The sequence below is a fragment of the Giraffa tippelskirchi genome, chromosome 8 (assembly GCF_054371585.1).
Source record: "Giraffa tippelskirchi isolate mGirTip1 chromosome 8, T2T-mGirTip1v1.2.pri, whole genome shotgun sequence".
Classification (NCBI taxonomy): Eukaryota; Metazoa; Chordata; class Mammalia; order Artiodactyla; family Giraffidae; genus Giraffa; species Giraffa tippelskirchi.
This window is the reverse complement of record NC_137282.1, coordinates 35,744,052-35,762,163: the sequence shown is the minus strand read 5'-3', so window position 1 is coordinate 35,762,163 and position 18,112 is coordinate 35,744,052. Positions and strand designations below refer to the sequence as shown.

General features: G+C 41.6%; 1 protein-coding gene and 1 long non-coding RNA gene across 2 annotated transcripts in view; one reads left to right on the top strand and one right to left on the bottom strand.

Annotated features, from left to right (window-relative positions):
* ASB5 (ankyrin repeat and SOCS box containing 5) overlaps positions 1–7,343 on the bottom strand; it is a 40,182-nt gene extending 32,839 nt beyond the window's left edge. Inside the window, exon 1 of the mRNA XM_081523861.1 lies at positions 7,035–7,343. Coding sequence (XP_081379987.1) covers positions 7,035–7,230 — 196 coding nt within the window. The 5' untranslated portion in view covers positions 7,231–7,343. The remainder of the gene's footprint in view (positions 1–7,034) is intronic.
* A 49-nt stretch (positions 7,344–7,392) lies between these two features.
* LOC145518846 (uncharacterized) lies at positions 7,393–17,941 on the top strand. The gene is made up of 2 exons (XR_014063344.1): positions 7,393–7,521; positions 15,038–17,941. It is a non-coding gene; the product is annotated as an uncharacterized LOC145518846 (long non-coding RNA).
* The last annotated feature ends 171 nt before the right edge of the window (positions 17,942–18,112 follow it).

The following is an 18,112-nucleotide window of genomic DNA, read 5'->3' as shown; positions in this document are numbered from 1 at the left end:
GAAAATGAGCTTCCTGCGCTGAGATGAAGCAGGAGTCCACATTCTGAGGATGTGCGGAGCAGATTCGGCACCCGGGAGGTATTTGACCTCTGAGACATAGTTCACAGAACACATGTAATGACATGTTGACTCATTACACCTGGGATTTTATAAAAGTACTCATGGTGGTGCTGGTTTCCCTCACGAGTTGGGGGCTCTTTCTTGCAGGCTGAATCCAGTAAATGCCTTGGAAAACTTGCAATAGAACTTTTGACTCTAGGACGTGCAATCTGAGGATGCATGTGTTTTTCACTTTGGCACCAACCATCTGACTCTGTCTTTTAGCAAACATTTATCCTTCAGCCTCTGCCCCCATGAACCAGGCTTTCTCAGTTCCACATCTAAAAGTTCTCTCTTTTTTTTTTCCTTTACATGCAGCTTGGTTCCATCAGCACTTATACATAACCAGGTATGTTCTGCTTTTGAAGTTTTTCCTTCAGCTCCACCTTCTTAAGGATCTGATGCTCCCAATGGACTTCCTTAGGGAACATTCATTGCAGAACTTAACTGTGTTCAATACAGCACCTTACAAATTTCCTACGTGCTTGCTGTTTGCTGGTTTTACATGTACAAAGTTTGGCTCCACTGACCCAAGTTTCCTGTGACTCAAAAGCAACCTGTACACTATATGTGTTAAATACATGTATGTACACCCACATATATGCACATATATGCATTCATCCATGTGCACATAGCACATAATATGGGGCCAGGGGCAGAGCAGGTATTCAAGTGTTTACTGAACTGAATTAAATTCAGAACTGTATCGTTATGTCAATTAACAAGAAAAGTAGCTTATTTTCATAATTTACCATCTTCTAAAAGAGAGTGCAAATTGAAAAGCAGAAGGTCTAGACCTAGTTTTCATTCTTTAACTATAGTTGTTATATAAAATTTTTAGAGTTGACTATAACCATGCCACCTATATACAAAATTCATTTTTAAATTGTTCACCAACATACTTTTCATTCTTCAAAAGGCTTAGTGGATAAGCAATGAGCACACTGGCTCTTGTCTAAAAAAATTCTTTTGGTAAGAAAACTGTGTACCTACAGGTAAAGATTTAGGCAGGAGATATATGAGTTAGAGGGCTTCCCTGGTGGCTCAGATGGTAAAGAATCTGCTTGCAATGTGGGAGACCTGGGATCAATCCTTGGGTTAGGAAAATCCCCTGGAGAAGGAAATGGCAATCCACTCCAGTATTCTTGCCTAGAGAATCCCATGGACAGAGGAGCCTGGTGGGCTATAGTCCATGGGGTTGCAAAGAGTCGGACATGACTGAGCAACTAACATACACACATATGAGTTAGAGGTAATAATAGGTTGAGAGATGAAAAGGTGAATGGGGAGGGACGATGGGGAACTGGGAAGCTCTGGAGCGTGATGAATGAGGACACACGCATGACGATGGAGAGAAGATGCCTGCGGTTAGCACAGCTTTTATTTAACTGATGAACCCCGGGCAGAACCTTCTTATCTCCACACACTCTCCTCTGTGCTCCCCGAGCACCCCTTCAACCGTGCAAATCAGCACTCACCATGCTTCAAATTACTTGGTCATCTGTTTATCTCTCTCACTAGACTATACATACCTTTAGGAGACAGAAAGTGATTTGTTTGTATATTTCATCCTTAATGGCTAGCACTGTGCCTTTGATACAGAATACACACAAGTAAAAGGTATGGAAGAATATTCTTAGGAAACCAGTCCTCTCCTAAGCAATAATGAGCTATGCTGCATTCTTTAATTCTAAAAATCTAAGCATTTCTCCAAATACAGAGGAAGAGGAACAATATTAATACATTAAAATATGACAAAGCCTTTTGCACCCTAGAAACTTTGTTCTCAGATTCCTGTTTAAATTCACAGTATTATATTCGTCCCTTCCAAAAAAAGTGCTCTGGCATTTCCAAAAAAATAGTAGAAATGTGGGCAAAACGAAAGTCTCTTAAAAACCATTTTGGTAGCAATTTTGATTATAATGTCATGTTTCTTGCCATAGAAGAACTGTTCTATTTATTCCAGTTATTCTTATCTGGTGACTTTCCATTAAGTATAGAAAATGTGTCCCCAGACTCTCACATTTGCAAGGTATTTTTATACCTTTGTACAATGAGCACTATAAAAGAACTGAACCTACAGGTTGGCTTGACATTTTTCAATGCTGAGATTCTGAGAAATGTTCCCAACATAACTAACCTCACAATCAATACAGTAGCACCGAAACCCACAGGAAACAAGTTGTTCTTGGGGAACAGGTATAATGGGCATGCCTGTTGCCCTTGCTCACATCAGCCATAAAGTTAAACCCCTTCAGCTGTTTTTAAACCTGGGATGGATTCTACTGATGGAGAAAAAAGTTACATCATACAAAGTTCTAGCTGCTTTTCCTACCCAGGTTCCAATGTTCTCCAAAATGATAAGTCCTTTGTCATTGACTGGACTCACAGTGCACGTTTACCCTTTATCTTATTTCCAAGTGTCAACAATAGACTCACTGGAAAAAAAACACAAACAAATTGCATGCTTAATGGCAATCCTGAAACCAAATTTCTGAAATCTCAAGCACAAATATTCTACCAGCCGATTCCTCATACATTCTATATTCTATATCAAGCCTCAGCCATGAAAGGAGTGCTGAAGAGGTTGGGTGTCACAAGATTGTTTTTCAGGCAGCCTCATGGAGTCATTACCTCGATGAATTTTCCACACTCTAAAATTTGGTCCACGGCCTTGTAGGCTTGGAAACCTGACCTGTCGGCAAAGCTGGAGCAAAGTCACATCTCGGAGGTGGACTTACAACTCAAAGAGCACAGAGCACTAAAGAGTGATGTCAAGATGCAAACATATTAATTTACTGTGAGAACCATAAATGTCAGATGGACTGAAACCCTGCCAGGGCAAGCCAGCACATTCTCTCTCTGTGGACAGAGGCAGAGGGGGAGCCAAGTCATAACCAGAAGGTTACTTGGTGATGAAAAAGTGGAACAAAGGGAATAAACAGTAAATAATCAAAGACAAGACAGGAATTCAGAGTCTAGCACTATGATTTCCCGACTCACTCTGACATTTCACACTAGAAGAGGTGACCCATCAGACCTGCCTGGCAGCTGAGGACCCAGCTCTCAGGGGTCACATCCCCTGGGAACTGCAGACCCACCTGGGTGCGTAATTAGTCCTTCTTCTGATTGACAGACTTTTCCTTTAGCTATGTCACTATCTAATTTTGGGAGATCCTAAGGTAACCACTACTTTCTCCGCTGATGTATTTAAAGGTACCATCAGGTTCATTCATTTCTTCTTCTTTTTGTTTATTTTTTGTTGTCATTCTTTTCTTTTTGCATTCAGACCACCACCACCAGAAAATCTAGGGCCTCATCTCCTGATGGTGGGGTCTAACTGATCTACCAACTTCAACCCTGTCCCTTTACCCAACTCCAAAGACCAGTACTATATAAATTGACCCTAAATTAGCTTTTTATATGTTCTCCAAACTTCCCTCATATCAGACACTCCCAGTAACTCCTACTGTTGTCAAAGTTAAGTTCAAATTGCTTAGCCTGCTATTCAAATTCTTACATACCTGTGCCCCATTTATTATCATTTTTTTTCTGTTGCATGAACCTTCAACTCCAGGCAAAACTACTGTCTTTTAACATCATATGTGCACCCTAACTCCTGCCTCTGCTCCCTCCTGGGTTCCTGGGAGTCAACTCAAGATCTTCATCCTCCATGAAAATATCTCTGAAGGTCCAAATCTGAAACTGACCTTTCCATTCTGAAGGCTCATTTGGTATTTAGTGTATCTGGAAAGTAATTATTATACGTAGTACCAAAGGACATGGGAGCCTGGCGTGCTATAGTCCATGGGGTCGCAAAGAGTCAGGCACAACTTAGAGACTGAACAACAGACATCTCCTCAATTAGAATAACCTGCTTACAGTTCGGAGCAGTACATTTTGCCTTTTTTATATCCTATTTCTTCAATGCCTTGATACCAGGGTGCTCAGTAAACAGGTCCTTAGAACTGACCTTGTCTGCATATAGGTTAAAATACTGAACTCCCCTAACAGCCTAAGATAGAACTTGAAAGGTTGACCCTTAGCTGTTTCTCCAGATGTCTGCGAGTTGTCAGTGGTACAGACTTCTTCCACACCTTTGGAGGGATTTCATAAAATCGGCGTTCTCCTCCACATCTCACTTGCTCTCTGTACTGTCTGATGGAACAGCTGGAGACACCTTTCAACTCCTGTTAGTTTCACTGAATCGGCCTCAAAAAGTGCTGGCTTTAAAAATAGACTAGACCTCAGATATGTGGAGACTGTCATCTGGACATTTAACAGCAAGAACCATGTGGGGAAATAGTTACATAGAAAAGCCCAACAGGCCCCTCCAATATGATGGTGGAGTTGATGAAAGGGTGAAAAGTCAGATTTCTATGGCTTATTGGAATAGCAAAGGGATCAAGAAGGAAACAATCTTAAGCAATTTTAGTTTCCATGTTGCTTTTTGGTATTCTTGCCTGATCCTACCAAGTCTCCAGCCTGATTGGAAAGTGCATTAAGAAAGATCACCCGGTATTTGTCTAAGACAATGAGCTGATTTGCAACAGTATCTGGGAAGACAGTTTCTTTGATTTCCTACCAAAGAACTATTTATTGCTCACTGGGAGGACATCCAGACTGTTGTCAACAGGGTCTTCCGTGATTATGAAAGACATGAAAATACACACACCATCTCATATTTCATGGAATTTGGCAGCTCCCCATCAGAAATGTTGGGGAACAATCTGGCTAAGTCTTGAAAGTAGGAACGTGAAATCTAACTCAGAGTGGAACGAAGGTGATAATCTTTCCTAGGAAGGAGGAAATTGCTAGATTAAGCAAAGATAATTAAGCCTGATTGGTTAATTATAAAAACATAAACAGAATAAAAATAGTTTAATCATAGTAAATGAAAGAAAAACCTATATTAAAACAGAGTATAATTTCTTCCTAGGCAAGGAAGAATTAATTCTTAGAGGTAGACCAAGAGTTTGTAAGGTTCCTGACTGTCCTCCTAATATTAAAATAAAATTGGAGACTGATTATTCTTACACTGAATACAAATTATAATATATTGTATTGCTCAATATATATGTGAACGCAAGCTATAGGAAGTGAGAATCTTGTTAAATAGGTACAAAATTATAAACAACATACAACAGATTTGAAAATTTGATGTTCCCCATTTATATTCCCAGAAAAAGTATTTTCTATTAATGAGTGTTAATTTCTTTCTCTCCTTTTTGAAATATAATCCTAGAGTTCCAATATATCTTAACACAAACTCATTAAAACAGATGGGAACATGAAAGCCATTTCCCAGCTTCCCAGGGGCTTCTTAGCGTGAGAAGACTGAGATCAGGCTAAAGAAGGAACAAGTGTTTCTTTTATTTGTAAATATGTTCAAAAGGAGATTTCAAAGCTTCCTCTAAAACCCTTGTCAATTCACCAAAAATGTTGGATTTCTAGCCAATATTTCAGTTCTTGTGTACGGCAGTTCTCATAACAGGTAGACGGGATTTGATTATGAAGTAATGAGTTACTGCCCGTGACCATAAACTTCATCACCTTATGCCTGCATCATCTATTTAGTCTTATATCTAAAAACACGAGGTTTACTTTAAAATCTAATCTCTTGTGTTTGCTGGTTTATAAAACAGAATATTCCCTTTACCAACATGGTATATGCCACATTTAAACAGTTATCCCTATTCTGAGCTGGTGGGTGAAAGTAAACATTGCCTGTTTCCTCTAGAGCCCATCTTCCTTGTCCGGTTTCATCCTGGCATTTAGATTTTCCTCACTTTGAACGAACACATAACTTTCTCACTTTGCATAAGAACGATCTTCCTTGGGGGGAAAATGTATTCCTTATCTACCACATACACCAAAAAATATTTTCTACCTTTGTTCAATTTTACATATACCTACAAAGTCACCTGGATTTTTAAAATAAGTTATTCCACAAATTGAAAAATATAGAAAAACAGATACAAGCTTTCTATTCTAAGTGTTCTTTAAAAAATATACATTCTCTAATTATGTGGTAGTATATTTTGATTTCAAAAATTTAAGTTACTTTAGAGATATTTGGGGCTCTAAAATGTGCATGCTTGCGTGATGATTTTCAAACCAGAAATAATCAAAAGACTTTAAGAAATTGAAATGTCACGTTGAAGCCCACCATAAGAATTGCTTTTGTTGTACAAAATACCAGTCCAATAGAATGTAAATTGTTTTATAGCCTTTCAAGTCTATGGTTAAAATGATTGTTTCTCACTTAATTTCATACTTCAGTTTCTTCTAAGAAATATAGATGGATGTGCTTGGCTGCATACATACAACATTTGTTCATTCATGTTCCTGTCCCTTTGTAATCAATTTCTTACAAATTGAGCAAAGCGACAACAATTCCATCAGGAAAACCCATGCCATAAATCTTACTGTTTTCCACAGTGTGCTTTACTTTATAATGAAGTGGCTAATCTCAGTCAAATAAAAACTGTGAAAAACAAACAAAACCTTCAAATCTTCTCCTGTAATGATCATTTGACATATTCCTAAAGATTTGATTTAAAAAAATTAAAAAAACTCGGGTATATTAAGGACAATTGAAGTGCGATCAGTAGTTGAACCCTGTAAAAGTATGGTTTGGCAAGCGAAACGTTAAAAGTTTAAAAATATTTATGAATAAGAAAACATCTACCTTAGAGTATGTTCCCATTAGGTTATTTTGAAATCATACCTCGATTTTATTAAACCCAAAAAAGTAATTTTCTTTTCTTTTCTTTTTCTGAGGCCAAGAAGTGACTTAAATATTTTCCATGATGAGAAGTTGGCAAAACAGTTACTTTGCATCAATCCCTAGAGGAGAAAACCTAGGGTGTTTTCTTGGGTTGTGGATGAAAGATAAAGTCGGCATGAAACCAGAGCGCAGGCCGGACACATACCTTGTCCTTGGGTTACTCCGTGAAACTCGGCCGCTATGCGAGCCGCTTCCTTGCGGTTGCCTTTCACTATGTAGAAATGGCTGAGGATGGCCAGGCTGATTTTCACAAAGAGCTTGAAGCAGAAAAGGGAGAGGATGGTGAAGTAGACATTGGAGAGCTGCTGCGCGAACGGCCGGTTTTCCTCCACCACCGACATCGCTGCGCAGGCTGGGCCGCCGGGCCAGGTCAGATCCAAGTCCTGAATGTGCTTGGCTCCGGTCCGGGATGCCCCTGAACAGCTGGTCCTGAGGAAAGAAAATATCAGCTGGTGGCGATGCCTCCAGCTCAAAATATTTATACTGTCCATAAAAGTGCCTCGCACACGCCTATTGGTCTGACAATATTCCGGGGGAGCGCCGGCAACACGTGCCGGGTTCTGAGACGCCTGACTTTCCGAGCTGGGTATAAGATGACGCCCCACCTCCCTGCTCTGAGTTTCAAAATCCAGGTATTGACGTTAATATACAGAGTGTTTCCTTTTTTGTTGTCTGTTGTTTGGTCGCTCAGTCATGTCGGACTTTTTGCAACCCCGTGGACTGTAGCTGGCCAGGCTCCTCCGTCCATGGGATTCTCCGGGCAAGAATACGGGAGTGGGTTGCCATTCCCTTCTCCAGGCGATCTTCCCGACCCAGGGATCGAACCCACCTGCTTTATCAACTGAGCTAGCCAGGCAGCCTAGTTTGGGGGGAGGAAATAATTGTCCTGAGCGCTTTGAAGACTTTGGGTAAGGGGTTCCTGGTGTGAATGTAAGCAAAACTCATGAGATCAAGGTAAAATGAAGTCTATCAATTCAAACCTTTGAAATGGTCCTATTTGTAGACTATGAGCTAAATTATGGAATAGTCCATGATTTGTGGATTTAATGACCACTCATCAAATTAACCAATTATGGGGCTCTCGTCATTGTCAGAAAAAAAAAAAAGAAAAAGTATAAGTGGATAGACTGGAAAGCCAGAGAGTCATAACTTTAGGCTATTTATTCATCCACCGAACACGTTTTAAGCACCTGCTATGTGTCAAGCATTTTGCTGGATGCTGGAGAGGCAGAGAATGTCACAACCACAAGGAACTCAGAGTCTAGAGGAGGAAAGAGAAATAAGATAAACACAAGCGAGGACAGGGTAGCATAAAGAGGAAGGGTCTAATCCTGGTGGAAAGAGTTCAAAAGGCTTCCTGGAGGAGACACCGCATTCAGAGAATTTCAAGCAAACCTAAGTGCTTCATCTTTACTCTCGCAAACCAAGCAAAAAATATATATTTTTAGGCTCATAATCTTTGTTAAACCCTATCTTGTTTAGTTTAGAAATAAAATGCCACTACTTATAAGGGGATCCCTAAGCAAGCTATATTTTAAAAAGCAAAATAGAGTAAATTATTAAGAACAGTAATGTAGAGTGGCAGTATTTCGGCATTTAAGTCAAAAATAATGTGCCGAGATACAAAATGACATATCATACAGGGAGTTTATTTATACATTTATATGACCTGGCTTGAAGCTTGTTTGTTGTTGTGTTGCTTCCCGATTCTTCTGAGAAGTTCCAAAATCACAAATAATAACAAAGACATAAGAGAACAGAAGTGGCTCATTTTGGAATAAAGAAGCGTATCAATGATGGGTCATGCTGGGCAGTGTCGCAGGCTTTTTTATACTGCGTGTCTTATCCGGTTGCACTGACTTACACAAAACATCCCTAAGACAAAGGAGGTGTAGCTGTAAAATAAATGTGCCAACCAAGCAGGCTTCTCCTTTCCGCAGGGACTGAGTGATTCCCAGAGAAGTAAATTAGGTCAGTGTATTAGAAAGCCGCCGCAGCCCTCTTTATCGAAAGCCCCCGGTCTTGTTTTCAGAGGCAGAGAACTAGACTCAGTGGCTGTTCTTAGGCCCCCGTGGAGCATTCCACACGTGCTTTGGGAAGCGATGCAAATGAACTGCAGACTCTTGAAGGTGGAGTAACTGACTGTGAGATTGTGGAGAGCGACCCTCCCGCTAGTCTACCCCCTGGCACGGGGAGGCAGCCATGCCCGGGGACAGCTGGGCCATCACAGCGCTCTGAGTCACCCGCACCCACTTCCGTGCTGTGGAATCAGAAATAAACCCCACCTGAGTCACGGCTCTGTGTCTTCTCGGGTTTCACTTCTTCCTCTCTACCAGTAAGTGCTATTATAAATAATTATCTCCACATCAGCTCATCAGGAGACTGGATTCTTTGGGGCTGAGGAGCACTTTTATTTCAATAAGGCTGCTATCATTGGAACGTTCAGTTTCACTCCCTACGGTTTTTGCTGGTAGGAAAATACTAACTCTCCAATATCTAGGACTTATGTCAAGGTGTCATGCTTCATTTTAATGATTTTCCACCTTTCTTTTTTTTTTTTTTCCACCTTTCTTTTGTTAGTATAAACTCTCCTTTGGCAACTTTTTCTGTCTCTATTTCTATTAATCACTAAATAAAAATTAAGGCTAAGTGAAAAAGCTCATAGTAAGTGAACTCATCAAATATAAACTAGATGCTGTATTTTTCAAATTATAGATCCTTCCAAGCAACATCGTAAGTCATTAATATTTTATTAGTATCTAAAATACACATGAAAAATATTGTGCACCTATTTTCCTGGCACTCATGTGTTCTTAAAAGAATAAAATATTGATTAGTAATTTAAGTGATTTATCGAGATAAATACGTTTATCATTTACTATGTTCAGAAGATGTGGTAGAGTGAGGTGGGTGATTAGCTCGCATATCCTAACCCATCTAATCATGTTGGTTTCGATCAAACCGAAGCTGAGCTCAGCAATTGTGTTACTAGAATGGGTGATGTGAGGAGAGTTAAAAGCCCAGGGAGAAATCAATTACTGAGAGTTTACTATCAGCCACATGTTTTACATAAACCTCCTCATTTACAATCATATTCTATCCCAGAGGAGTGTCTATTATAGTCATTTACATTTTAAAAGATGAAGAAAGTGGAGTTCTGGGAGCTTTGGTGACCTGTAAAAAGTCCATCTGAGCAGCAGCACTGTTTGAACACAGTTATGACTCTAAAATAGGTGCTTAAGTTACTGCCCATATTTTCTATTTTTAAGCACTTACTGTCAGAATGAGCAAGTATGATTTGTGCATATGGAGAGTGAGACAGAGTCACACAGAATCACACACCCAGCAGAGAGGTCGGTCTAAGATTGCATTGAATCAGGTACCTAAATTAGCGTCTCAATAAGGGGGTGAGCCATCCAGGCTCTGATGACTCCATGAGATGGAATCTCGTGTGTGCTTGATACCTGGGAGCCAAGGAAAAGGGGACTGTTTGATGACTGGGCTAATACTTCTGGATTGTTCAAGGCTAAGAGCTGGTGAGCAGCTCCCACTGAAACAGCAGAGAGGAAGCAGATGGGGGGCAGAAAACAGGGCAGTTGAGATGCAGTACCCTGAAAACCATGGTGAGTGCTCAAAACAGGGTCAAATGACTGAGTAAAAGCAAAAAGAATGCAGACCATTAAAAGGACAGGAGGCATCACTGGTGAGCTTCACTCACTGTTTCGGTAGGTTAATGGAGGAGGAATTTTAGGACATCCGAGACCAGGTATGATCCTCAGAGCAACTTTCAAACAAAAAACAAAGAAAACAAAGGCCCCTGGGCTTCCTCTTTTGGGCACCTTTCTGGGTATGATCTCTGTTCCCTCCACCATACGGGTGTCAGAGATAAGACCACTCCCTGGGACCCTGACCTTTCCTCTTTCAAGTCTCTCGTTCAGCTTCCTTTAGCATCCCGAGTACCACATGCATGAGTTGCCACTGTGTGTGTGATGTGTTTCTGAGACTTAATTTCATGTCATTTGTATGTCAACTATCATAATAAGTTTCAAATATGGCCAGATTAGTCTATACATTTCCAGAGATAACGAGGCTAAATCATTTTGACTTAACTACAGCATTGATTCAAATTATTATACTAAACATGTCAAGAAGATATAATAAAAATTGCCTGTTTCTAGTGCTTTCCAGTTATTAAATCTTAGCATAAATATTTTTCATGTAGAGGAAATAGAGTGACCCTATTGAAATCATGATTTCCTTGTTTTCTTTTTTAAAGAAATGTGATCCTCTTCTCTGGCAGAAATCTAAAGGCTCTAGTTGACTTTTTATTCATTAATATATTCTTTTATGTGAATACTAATAACTACCTCAACTGGTTGTCAGGACTATTATATAAGTTACTAAGTATTTGGAAGAGTGTCTAGCACATACTAAGTTGTGCTTTATAAAAATCTGTTGAATAAATTAATTAAAAAAACAAAAATATGGCAACTAAAACAAACTGATGAAGATGAGGTTGGAAGGTGTAGCTTGGTGTGTAATGAGGTGTAAGAATATCCAATAACATACAGATGCCCTAAATTTCAATATAAGTGCCCTATCATTTTCTATGCAAAATAAAATTCAAAAGATATGAATGAATCCTAAAAAAAGTGTTCAAAATAGATATATTCATAGGAATCAAAACTGGAAATAGTCCAAGTGTTCATAAATAGAAAGTGGATAAACAAACCGTGATATATTTATAAAACATAATACAGTTGAACAATAAAAGGATTAAGCTACTGATGTGCGCAAAACATGGAAGATTCTCAAAAACTTCTGCTGAGCAAAAGAATACATATTGTATGATTTTTTTATATGAAGTTCAACATTATAAATATCATATAAATATAACAATATAAATATACGGTGATATGAATTAAAAGGCTGATTTCCAGGGATGGGGTTGAGGATTGACTAGAGAGGGCAATGAGGTATCTTTCCAGGAAGATGGGAATATTATCTGTCTTCATTTGGGTGATGGTAACATGTGAGGGCAAAAGGAGAAGGGGGCGACAGAGGATGAGATGGTTGGATGACGTCAATGACTCAATGGACATGAGTTTGAGCAAACTCCAGGACATAGTGAAGGACAGGGGAGCCTGGAGTGCTACAGTTCATGGGGTCCCAAAGAGTCAGGCACGACTTAGTGACTGAACAACAACAACATGGGAGTATATATAGTTTTAAATAATCTTATCAAGTGTACATTTAAATCTGCGCATTTTTACTGTAAGTGAATGACACTGCAACAAAATAAAAATTGACAAAATAAGTGTTGGCTTTTGGTAATGGCAGGCTAGTTAACTCTCCCAGCGGAGAGAACAAAACTTTCTGGATGAAATATTCAAACCACATTCCTAGTAATATCCATGAAGTATGAAGAAAGGGAGAAGTCACTGGCCCAAGAATGTAGGACAAGAGGAAAATCCAGAGAGGGATTTCGGGTCATGCTTGCCCCAGGGACCGGAAGAGATGGCAGAGAGATTAAGCAGTCCTCCTAACAGTCCCTGGGGGAAAGGACTCATGTGATGTATACAGTCTGCCAAGATTGAGGGCCATGGTAAAGGGCTCACACTTAAAGCTGATATCCAGAAGAGGCAAAAGAGGAGAGAACCAGAGGTAAACCAGCCACTTTCAATGACTACAATCTACATGGTCTAGAAAATTTCTATCCTGGAGATTGGCTTAAGGTGATTCAAGATTGCTAGCACCCGTAGGCATCTGTCAGAAAGAAACAATGAAAAGCATGTTCACTGGAGGAAGATAATATCACAGGCCTTAAATTATTTCTATACATTTTTTAAAAGACATAGGTAGCACTCATTCAAAAATAATGAAACACACAAAAAGATGTATCAATATGAATCAGAACCAGCACAAACCAAATGACAGAAAGAAGCCCGTAAGTACTGGGGACAGTGAAGTTTCCAGAAATCTAACACGTGTCGCGTTTTTTACTAAGCTTACAGAGATGGAAGCCAATGTAGTCACTCTGCCAGGAGTGGGGGAGGGGGCATGTCCCCTCACAGGGGGACAGATGACAGGGGTCACGTCTGCTGGTGTTGGCCTCTGCACCAAAACTAGGCTCTTTCCCTTTGCCAGTCTGTAGTGGTGGATGTGTTACTATGTTCCATGCCATGAGGGATGCAGGCAGCAATGATGCCAACCGGCTGGCGCAGACAGCCAGCAGCTTGGCTTGGTCTCACTGGGATGAGCCCTTTCCCTGGGCATCCAACAAGGGACCCAGATGGTTCAGGTGGTACCACGGTTTGCTATCATTGTGTGTGGCCTCTAAGAGGAGGGTCTTCAGTTTGTGAGCTTGCAGTTTTCCAAGTGGAGACCGAACAGCTAGGCCATTGGCAACAGCCCCAGAATCAATAAAAACCTAACGAGGCTCATCAAGGGGCGTGCTGGCTGGAACTGTGAGAACGGAACGGAATTCCACCAACAGAGTGGCGAGACCACGTCCACTGTCATGTCTGCATCGTGGGCACTGAGGCTGAACAGCTGCCGTGGCACAAGGGCACCATCTGGTTTCAGCTTGGCCGAACAGGCAGTGAAACAGGCCCCGGCTTTCTGTTCGTAGGAAAACAAACAGCAGCTGTGCACATGCCCGGCTCTCACAGACACACTGCTGAGAAACGACTCCCTATCTCTCCAAAGTACTGCTGCTTTCATTTATATAAAGTTCACACAAAGGCTTCCCAGGTGGTGCTACTGGTGAAGAATCCCCCATCAATGCAGGAGACGTAAGAGACGGGGGTTCATCCCTGGGTCAGGAAGAGCCCCTGGAGGCGGGCATGGCAACCCACTCCAGTGTTCTTGCCTGGAGAGTCCCATGGACAGAGGAGCCTGGTGGGCTACAGTCCATGGGGTCAGACATGACTGAACGACTGAGCATGCGTACAAGCAGAATAACCTCACAATATGCAAGATAATTCTAATAGTTTAATATGTAATAAATAATTATATGTATGTGCTATTAAATCCCCTCAGAGGAAGGCATGGGTCATCTCTGGGTCAGGAAGAGCCCCTGGAGGTGGGCATGGCAACCCACTCCAGTATTCTTGCCTGGAGAATCCCGTGGACAGAGGATCCTGGTGGGCTATGGTCCATGGGGTCACAAGGAGTCAGACATGACTGATGCGACTTAGCACAAACATCACACAAAGGCAGGTCTGAACCACTGTTTCACATACTTAGGTGAACACATACTTAGGTGGTAAAAATGTAATGAAGAACAGCAAGGCCGTGTTTACCAGGTTAGTGGTTTTTTTTGAGGTGCAGGAGGTGTGACAAAGAATGTGCACGTGGCAGGGGACAACATCCTGTGTCTTGAACTTGGGTCACCACTTTATAGTTTTGTGCAGTTTGCAATGTTGTTGAATTTCACAAATTTTAAAAAGGGAGTAAGTCCCTTAGCATGTTAATGTGTAAAGGAGTTGGAATCTACAGTTAAAATCACTTGCTCGTATGGGTTACCAGTTCAAAGTTTAAAAAAAAAAAAAGTCGAGCTAAATTAGGACCCAGACATGATTCTACCAATTTCTTATTCTGCTCAGTCAGAGGAGTTCTCACTGAGGAACAGGGTAGAGGTGGTGTTCCTGCACCTTCTCCAGCCAGGATTCTCACCTGAATGACTGTCAGGGCCGCAGGAGCCCTACCAGCTCAAGGCCAGGCCTCCAGTGATCCTCGCTTATCAAACAGTTCAAACAGATACTAGGTCAGAAAGGATTTTCCGCAGCCCTAGCTCTCTACCCAATAAATGCGGAAAACAAAACCAGTTCTTGCTGCTGGCAGTTATCTCAGGAAAAATTACATTCCTGAAACTCAGTATTAATATTGCCAAAACCATGGCAGAAACTCAATGGTATCTGTGTGTACTAGCTGAGGGAAAAAAGAAAAATCTGCATTTATCTTGACCAGATTGCCTACAAAAGAACGAGAACTGTAAAACATCTACACACTGGGTGCTCAGAAGCGATTTCTCAGCAAGAGCTGAATTGGGGTACTGTGTACATTAGTAGGTCTGGGAGGAAACGCCCACCCAGACACACACTCCTCCCTCACAGTGACATTTGTGACACTGAAATCTTTTTGCAGAGATTTTGAGTCTGCAATGGAGAAGGTTCCAGTCATCGGACCTTGTTTGGGGTACAGTTCCGGCATCTCCCCTGGAGCCTCGCATGTGGGGGCTCGGGGCTCTGTGCGGGGGCTCCACGTGGCGGCTGGACCCTCGGTTTCTTCTGAGCAGACCCTTCTAGTCTTGTGCCCCAGAGGCTGCTACCACTGTCTTTTCCGGTGCAACTGCTTAGTTTAAGAAACCTGTGTCTCTGAGACAGTGTCCATCAAGTTCTCCACGTCTGTTCCAACTGGAAAATCACCCTCGACAAACTGCTGAACTGAAAGCTACTTTTGGAGACTTTTTAATGCCTGTTCCTCGAGGAGCCTTGTGAGGCATTCATGAATCCAGATGCTTTGTTTCCCTGGGAACTCTAGAATCTCAGTCTCTCTGGGTCACGTGCGTTTGATCAGCAGCTTGGTTCGTCTTCTGTCCCTTTGAAGCTTATCTGTTGAATCTATGAGTATTTTTATATTTGATCCCATGGATAAGTCAGATGAATTCAAGGATACTGTTCCTCAGACCAGCTCACACCTACATGCAGATTGCTGTGCTCTGCTCAGGTGTCTGACTCTTTGCAACCCCACGGACTGTAGCCTGCCAGGCTCCTTTGTCCATGGGATTTCCCTAGCTACAGATTGGGGCATCCAAATTTTAATTCCAGAACCTTTCTAGTGTTTTGTACGAGCAAAGCAATAAGCTATCCTGCCTTCTGAAAAGCAGCAGATACATTCTGTCTTCTTAGGTCTATTTCTCTGTAACTCTGTTAGTGGCTCAGTCGTGTCTGACTCTTTCTGATCGCATGGACTGTAGCCCACCAGGCTCCTATATCCATGGAGTTCTCCAGGCAAGAACACTGGAGTGGGTAGCCATTCCCTTCTCCAGGGCATCTTCCCAACCCAGGGGTCGAACCCAGGTCTCCCGCATTGCAGGCAGATTCTTTACTGTCTGAGCCACCAGGGAAGCCCAAACCTATTTCTCTATAATATGGCAAACACTTGCAGAGAGTGGGGCCTCAGTGATGCTAGTGTGATGAGCCAGAATGAACCTTCCTAATAGAAAAATAGGTGGCAGTTGAGGATTTTGATTTCCCCCGACCTGATGGAGGGCCAGTGTGCCTGAAACCAGTCAAGAGATGGTGCTGAAGGAGGGAACATGACCCTACTTTTGAGCCACAGATACTGGACACTGTCAAGTACCCGCAGACTCTCCTCTAGAACTGGAGCGTCTCCTCCCAGCTGCTGACGGTGATGCCTGCCGACCGCCCTCACTGTCGGTCCTCTTGGTGACTGCCCGTGATGCTCCCTACACACCCGTCTGCATGCAGGGCTCTGACTCGAGATATCTTCTCAAAGAAGCAAACTGCCACATCACAAGTCCATGTGACTTTATTCTAAATTAAATGGAAGGTGATCAAAAGGCTTTCCTAAAAGCGAGGGAGGATGATTTTAACTGGTATATACAAAATCACAGAGGACAGGAACAGAATCGGAGGACCGGTGAGGGCACTGGTACAGCAGGCCAGCTGAGGTGACACCTGGAACTAGAGTGATGAAGTGAAAACTGAGAAAAGTGGATAAAGCCCAAGACACACGTAGGGACGGAGTTGACAGAAACTTGGTGACTAATTGGATAGTGAAAGAAAGAAGGCATCAAAGAATAACATCTTTGAGATGGCACAGCACAATCCTGGATGTGTGGGGGCAGAAAATTCAGAGCACCAGAATTCCACATTGATTTGTGAAGCTTTATACAACTGCAGAAAAGAAAGTGCTGAGAAAAGACTCCAGGGCTAAACATCTTGTGAGACAATACGTGGGCTTCATTTCAGAAAATTGAACCCAAAGAAATATGTAATTGGTGTAAATTTTAAAACATGGCCACGGATGATTAGCATTTCCATATTCCAGCACTATATATTACATGGTGTTTTTCCTATTTCCTAATAAATTTCTGGCAGTGAGTTGCCATCTGGCACTTCGTAACTAAGCTGAGCATAAACACTGTAAACTGAAGGACAAAAACGTAAGAAAACATGGTTCATTGTGATGTACCAGTTTGAGGCTCAGAAGTCAATCATGGCTTAATATTCCAGAAAATAGACTTTAACAGTCTAACGCCACATAATGTCATTGCTGAATAGGGGTTTGTTTTGTTTTGTGGCAAATTATGCTTGCTCAGAGACAGAGAGTGTCTTCGCCAAGAATTTATTTAACACAGGTTTCCTGTGGGGATTATAATAATTTTACAAGCCAACAGCACACAGGATAATGCCTCTTAATAAACCAATAAAGAAATAACAGACTCAAGCCAATAGTAGATTAATTATACCATCACTCCAGACAAGGGGACCTGTACTCTCCTATGAGCTGGTTTTCAGGGAAAAGGCTTGACCAACCAGAGCTAATGGCCAGCCGCCAGCACAAGAATGAAAAGCCCCTCGATTGCAGCAGAGCTGATAGGCAAGAAGATAGTCCCTCCTGGGGCCACTGCTGGTAACAGTTGCCTTCACAGTAGGAGCTAATGCCCAGAGATCTTTGGAGAGCTGTTTAGATCAGCAAAGGGCAGCCTTTGCCTGGACGTAACACTCTCGAGTGTTGATAACCTAAGTGTCCCCTTGCCCCAGCTGCCTCTCCACATTCTTAGTGACCAGCCCCCAGCGACCACTCAGCTGCAGGGCAACTTAGTGCTCAGCACGGACGTGGTTGATGACATCCTGACACACAATTTCACTTTTACATCAATTTCACTTTTTCACTTTAACTTCACTGGGAAAAGAATCTAAAAAAACGAGTGGGTATATGTATAGCAGATTGCTACATGGCAGAAACTAACGCAACATTGTAAATCAACTATACTCCAATAAACATTAATTAAAAAATAAACTCTTTGTTCTTGAAAACCACTTCACTCTTAAAAACAACTTCATTTTGTCATAAACAAGTGGATTTGAAATCATAACAAACCACTGCAAAGCAGTATTACACAAGGTAAGCATTTGGGTAATGACTGGAGTAAAAGAAAGCAGAAGTTAAACGGCACAGATTTAAGAAAAC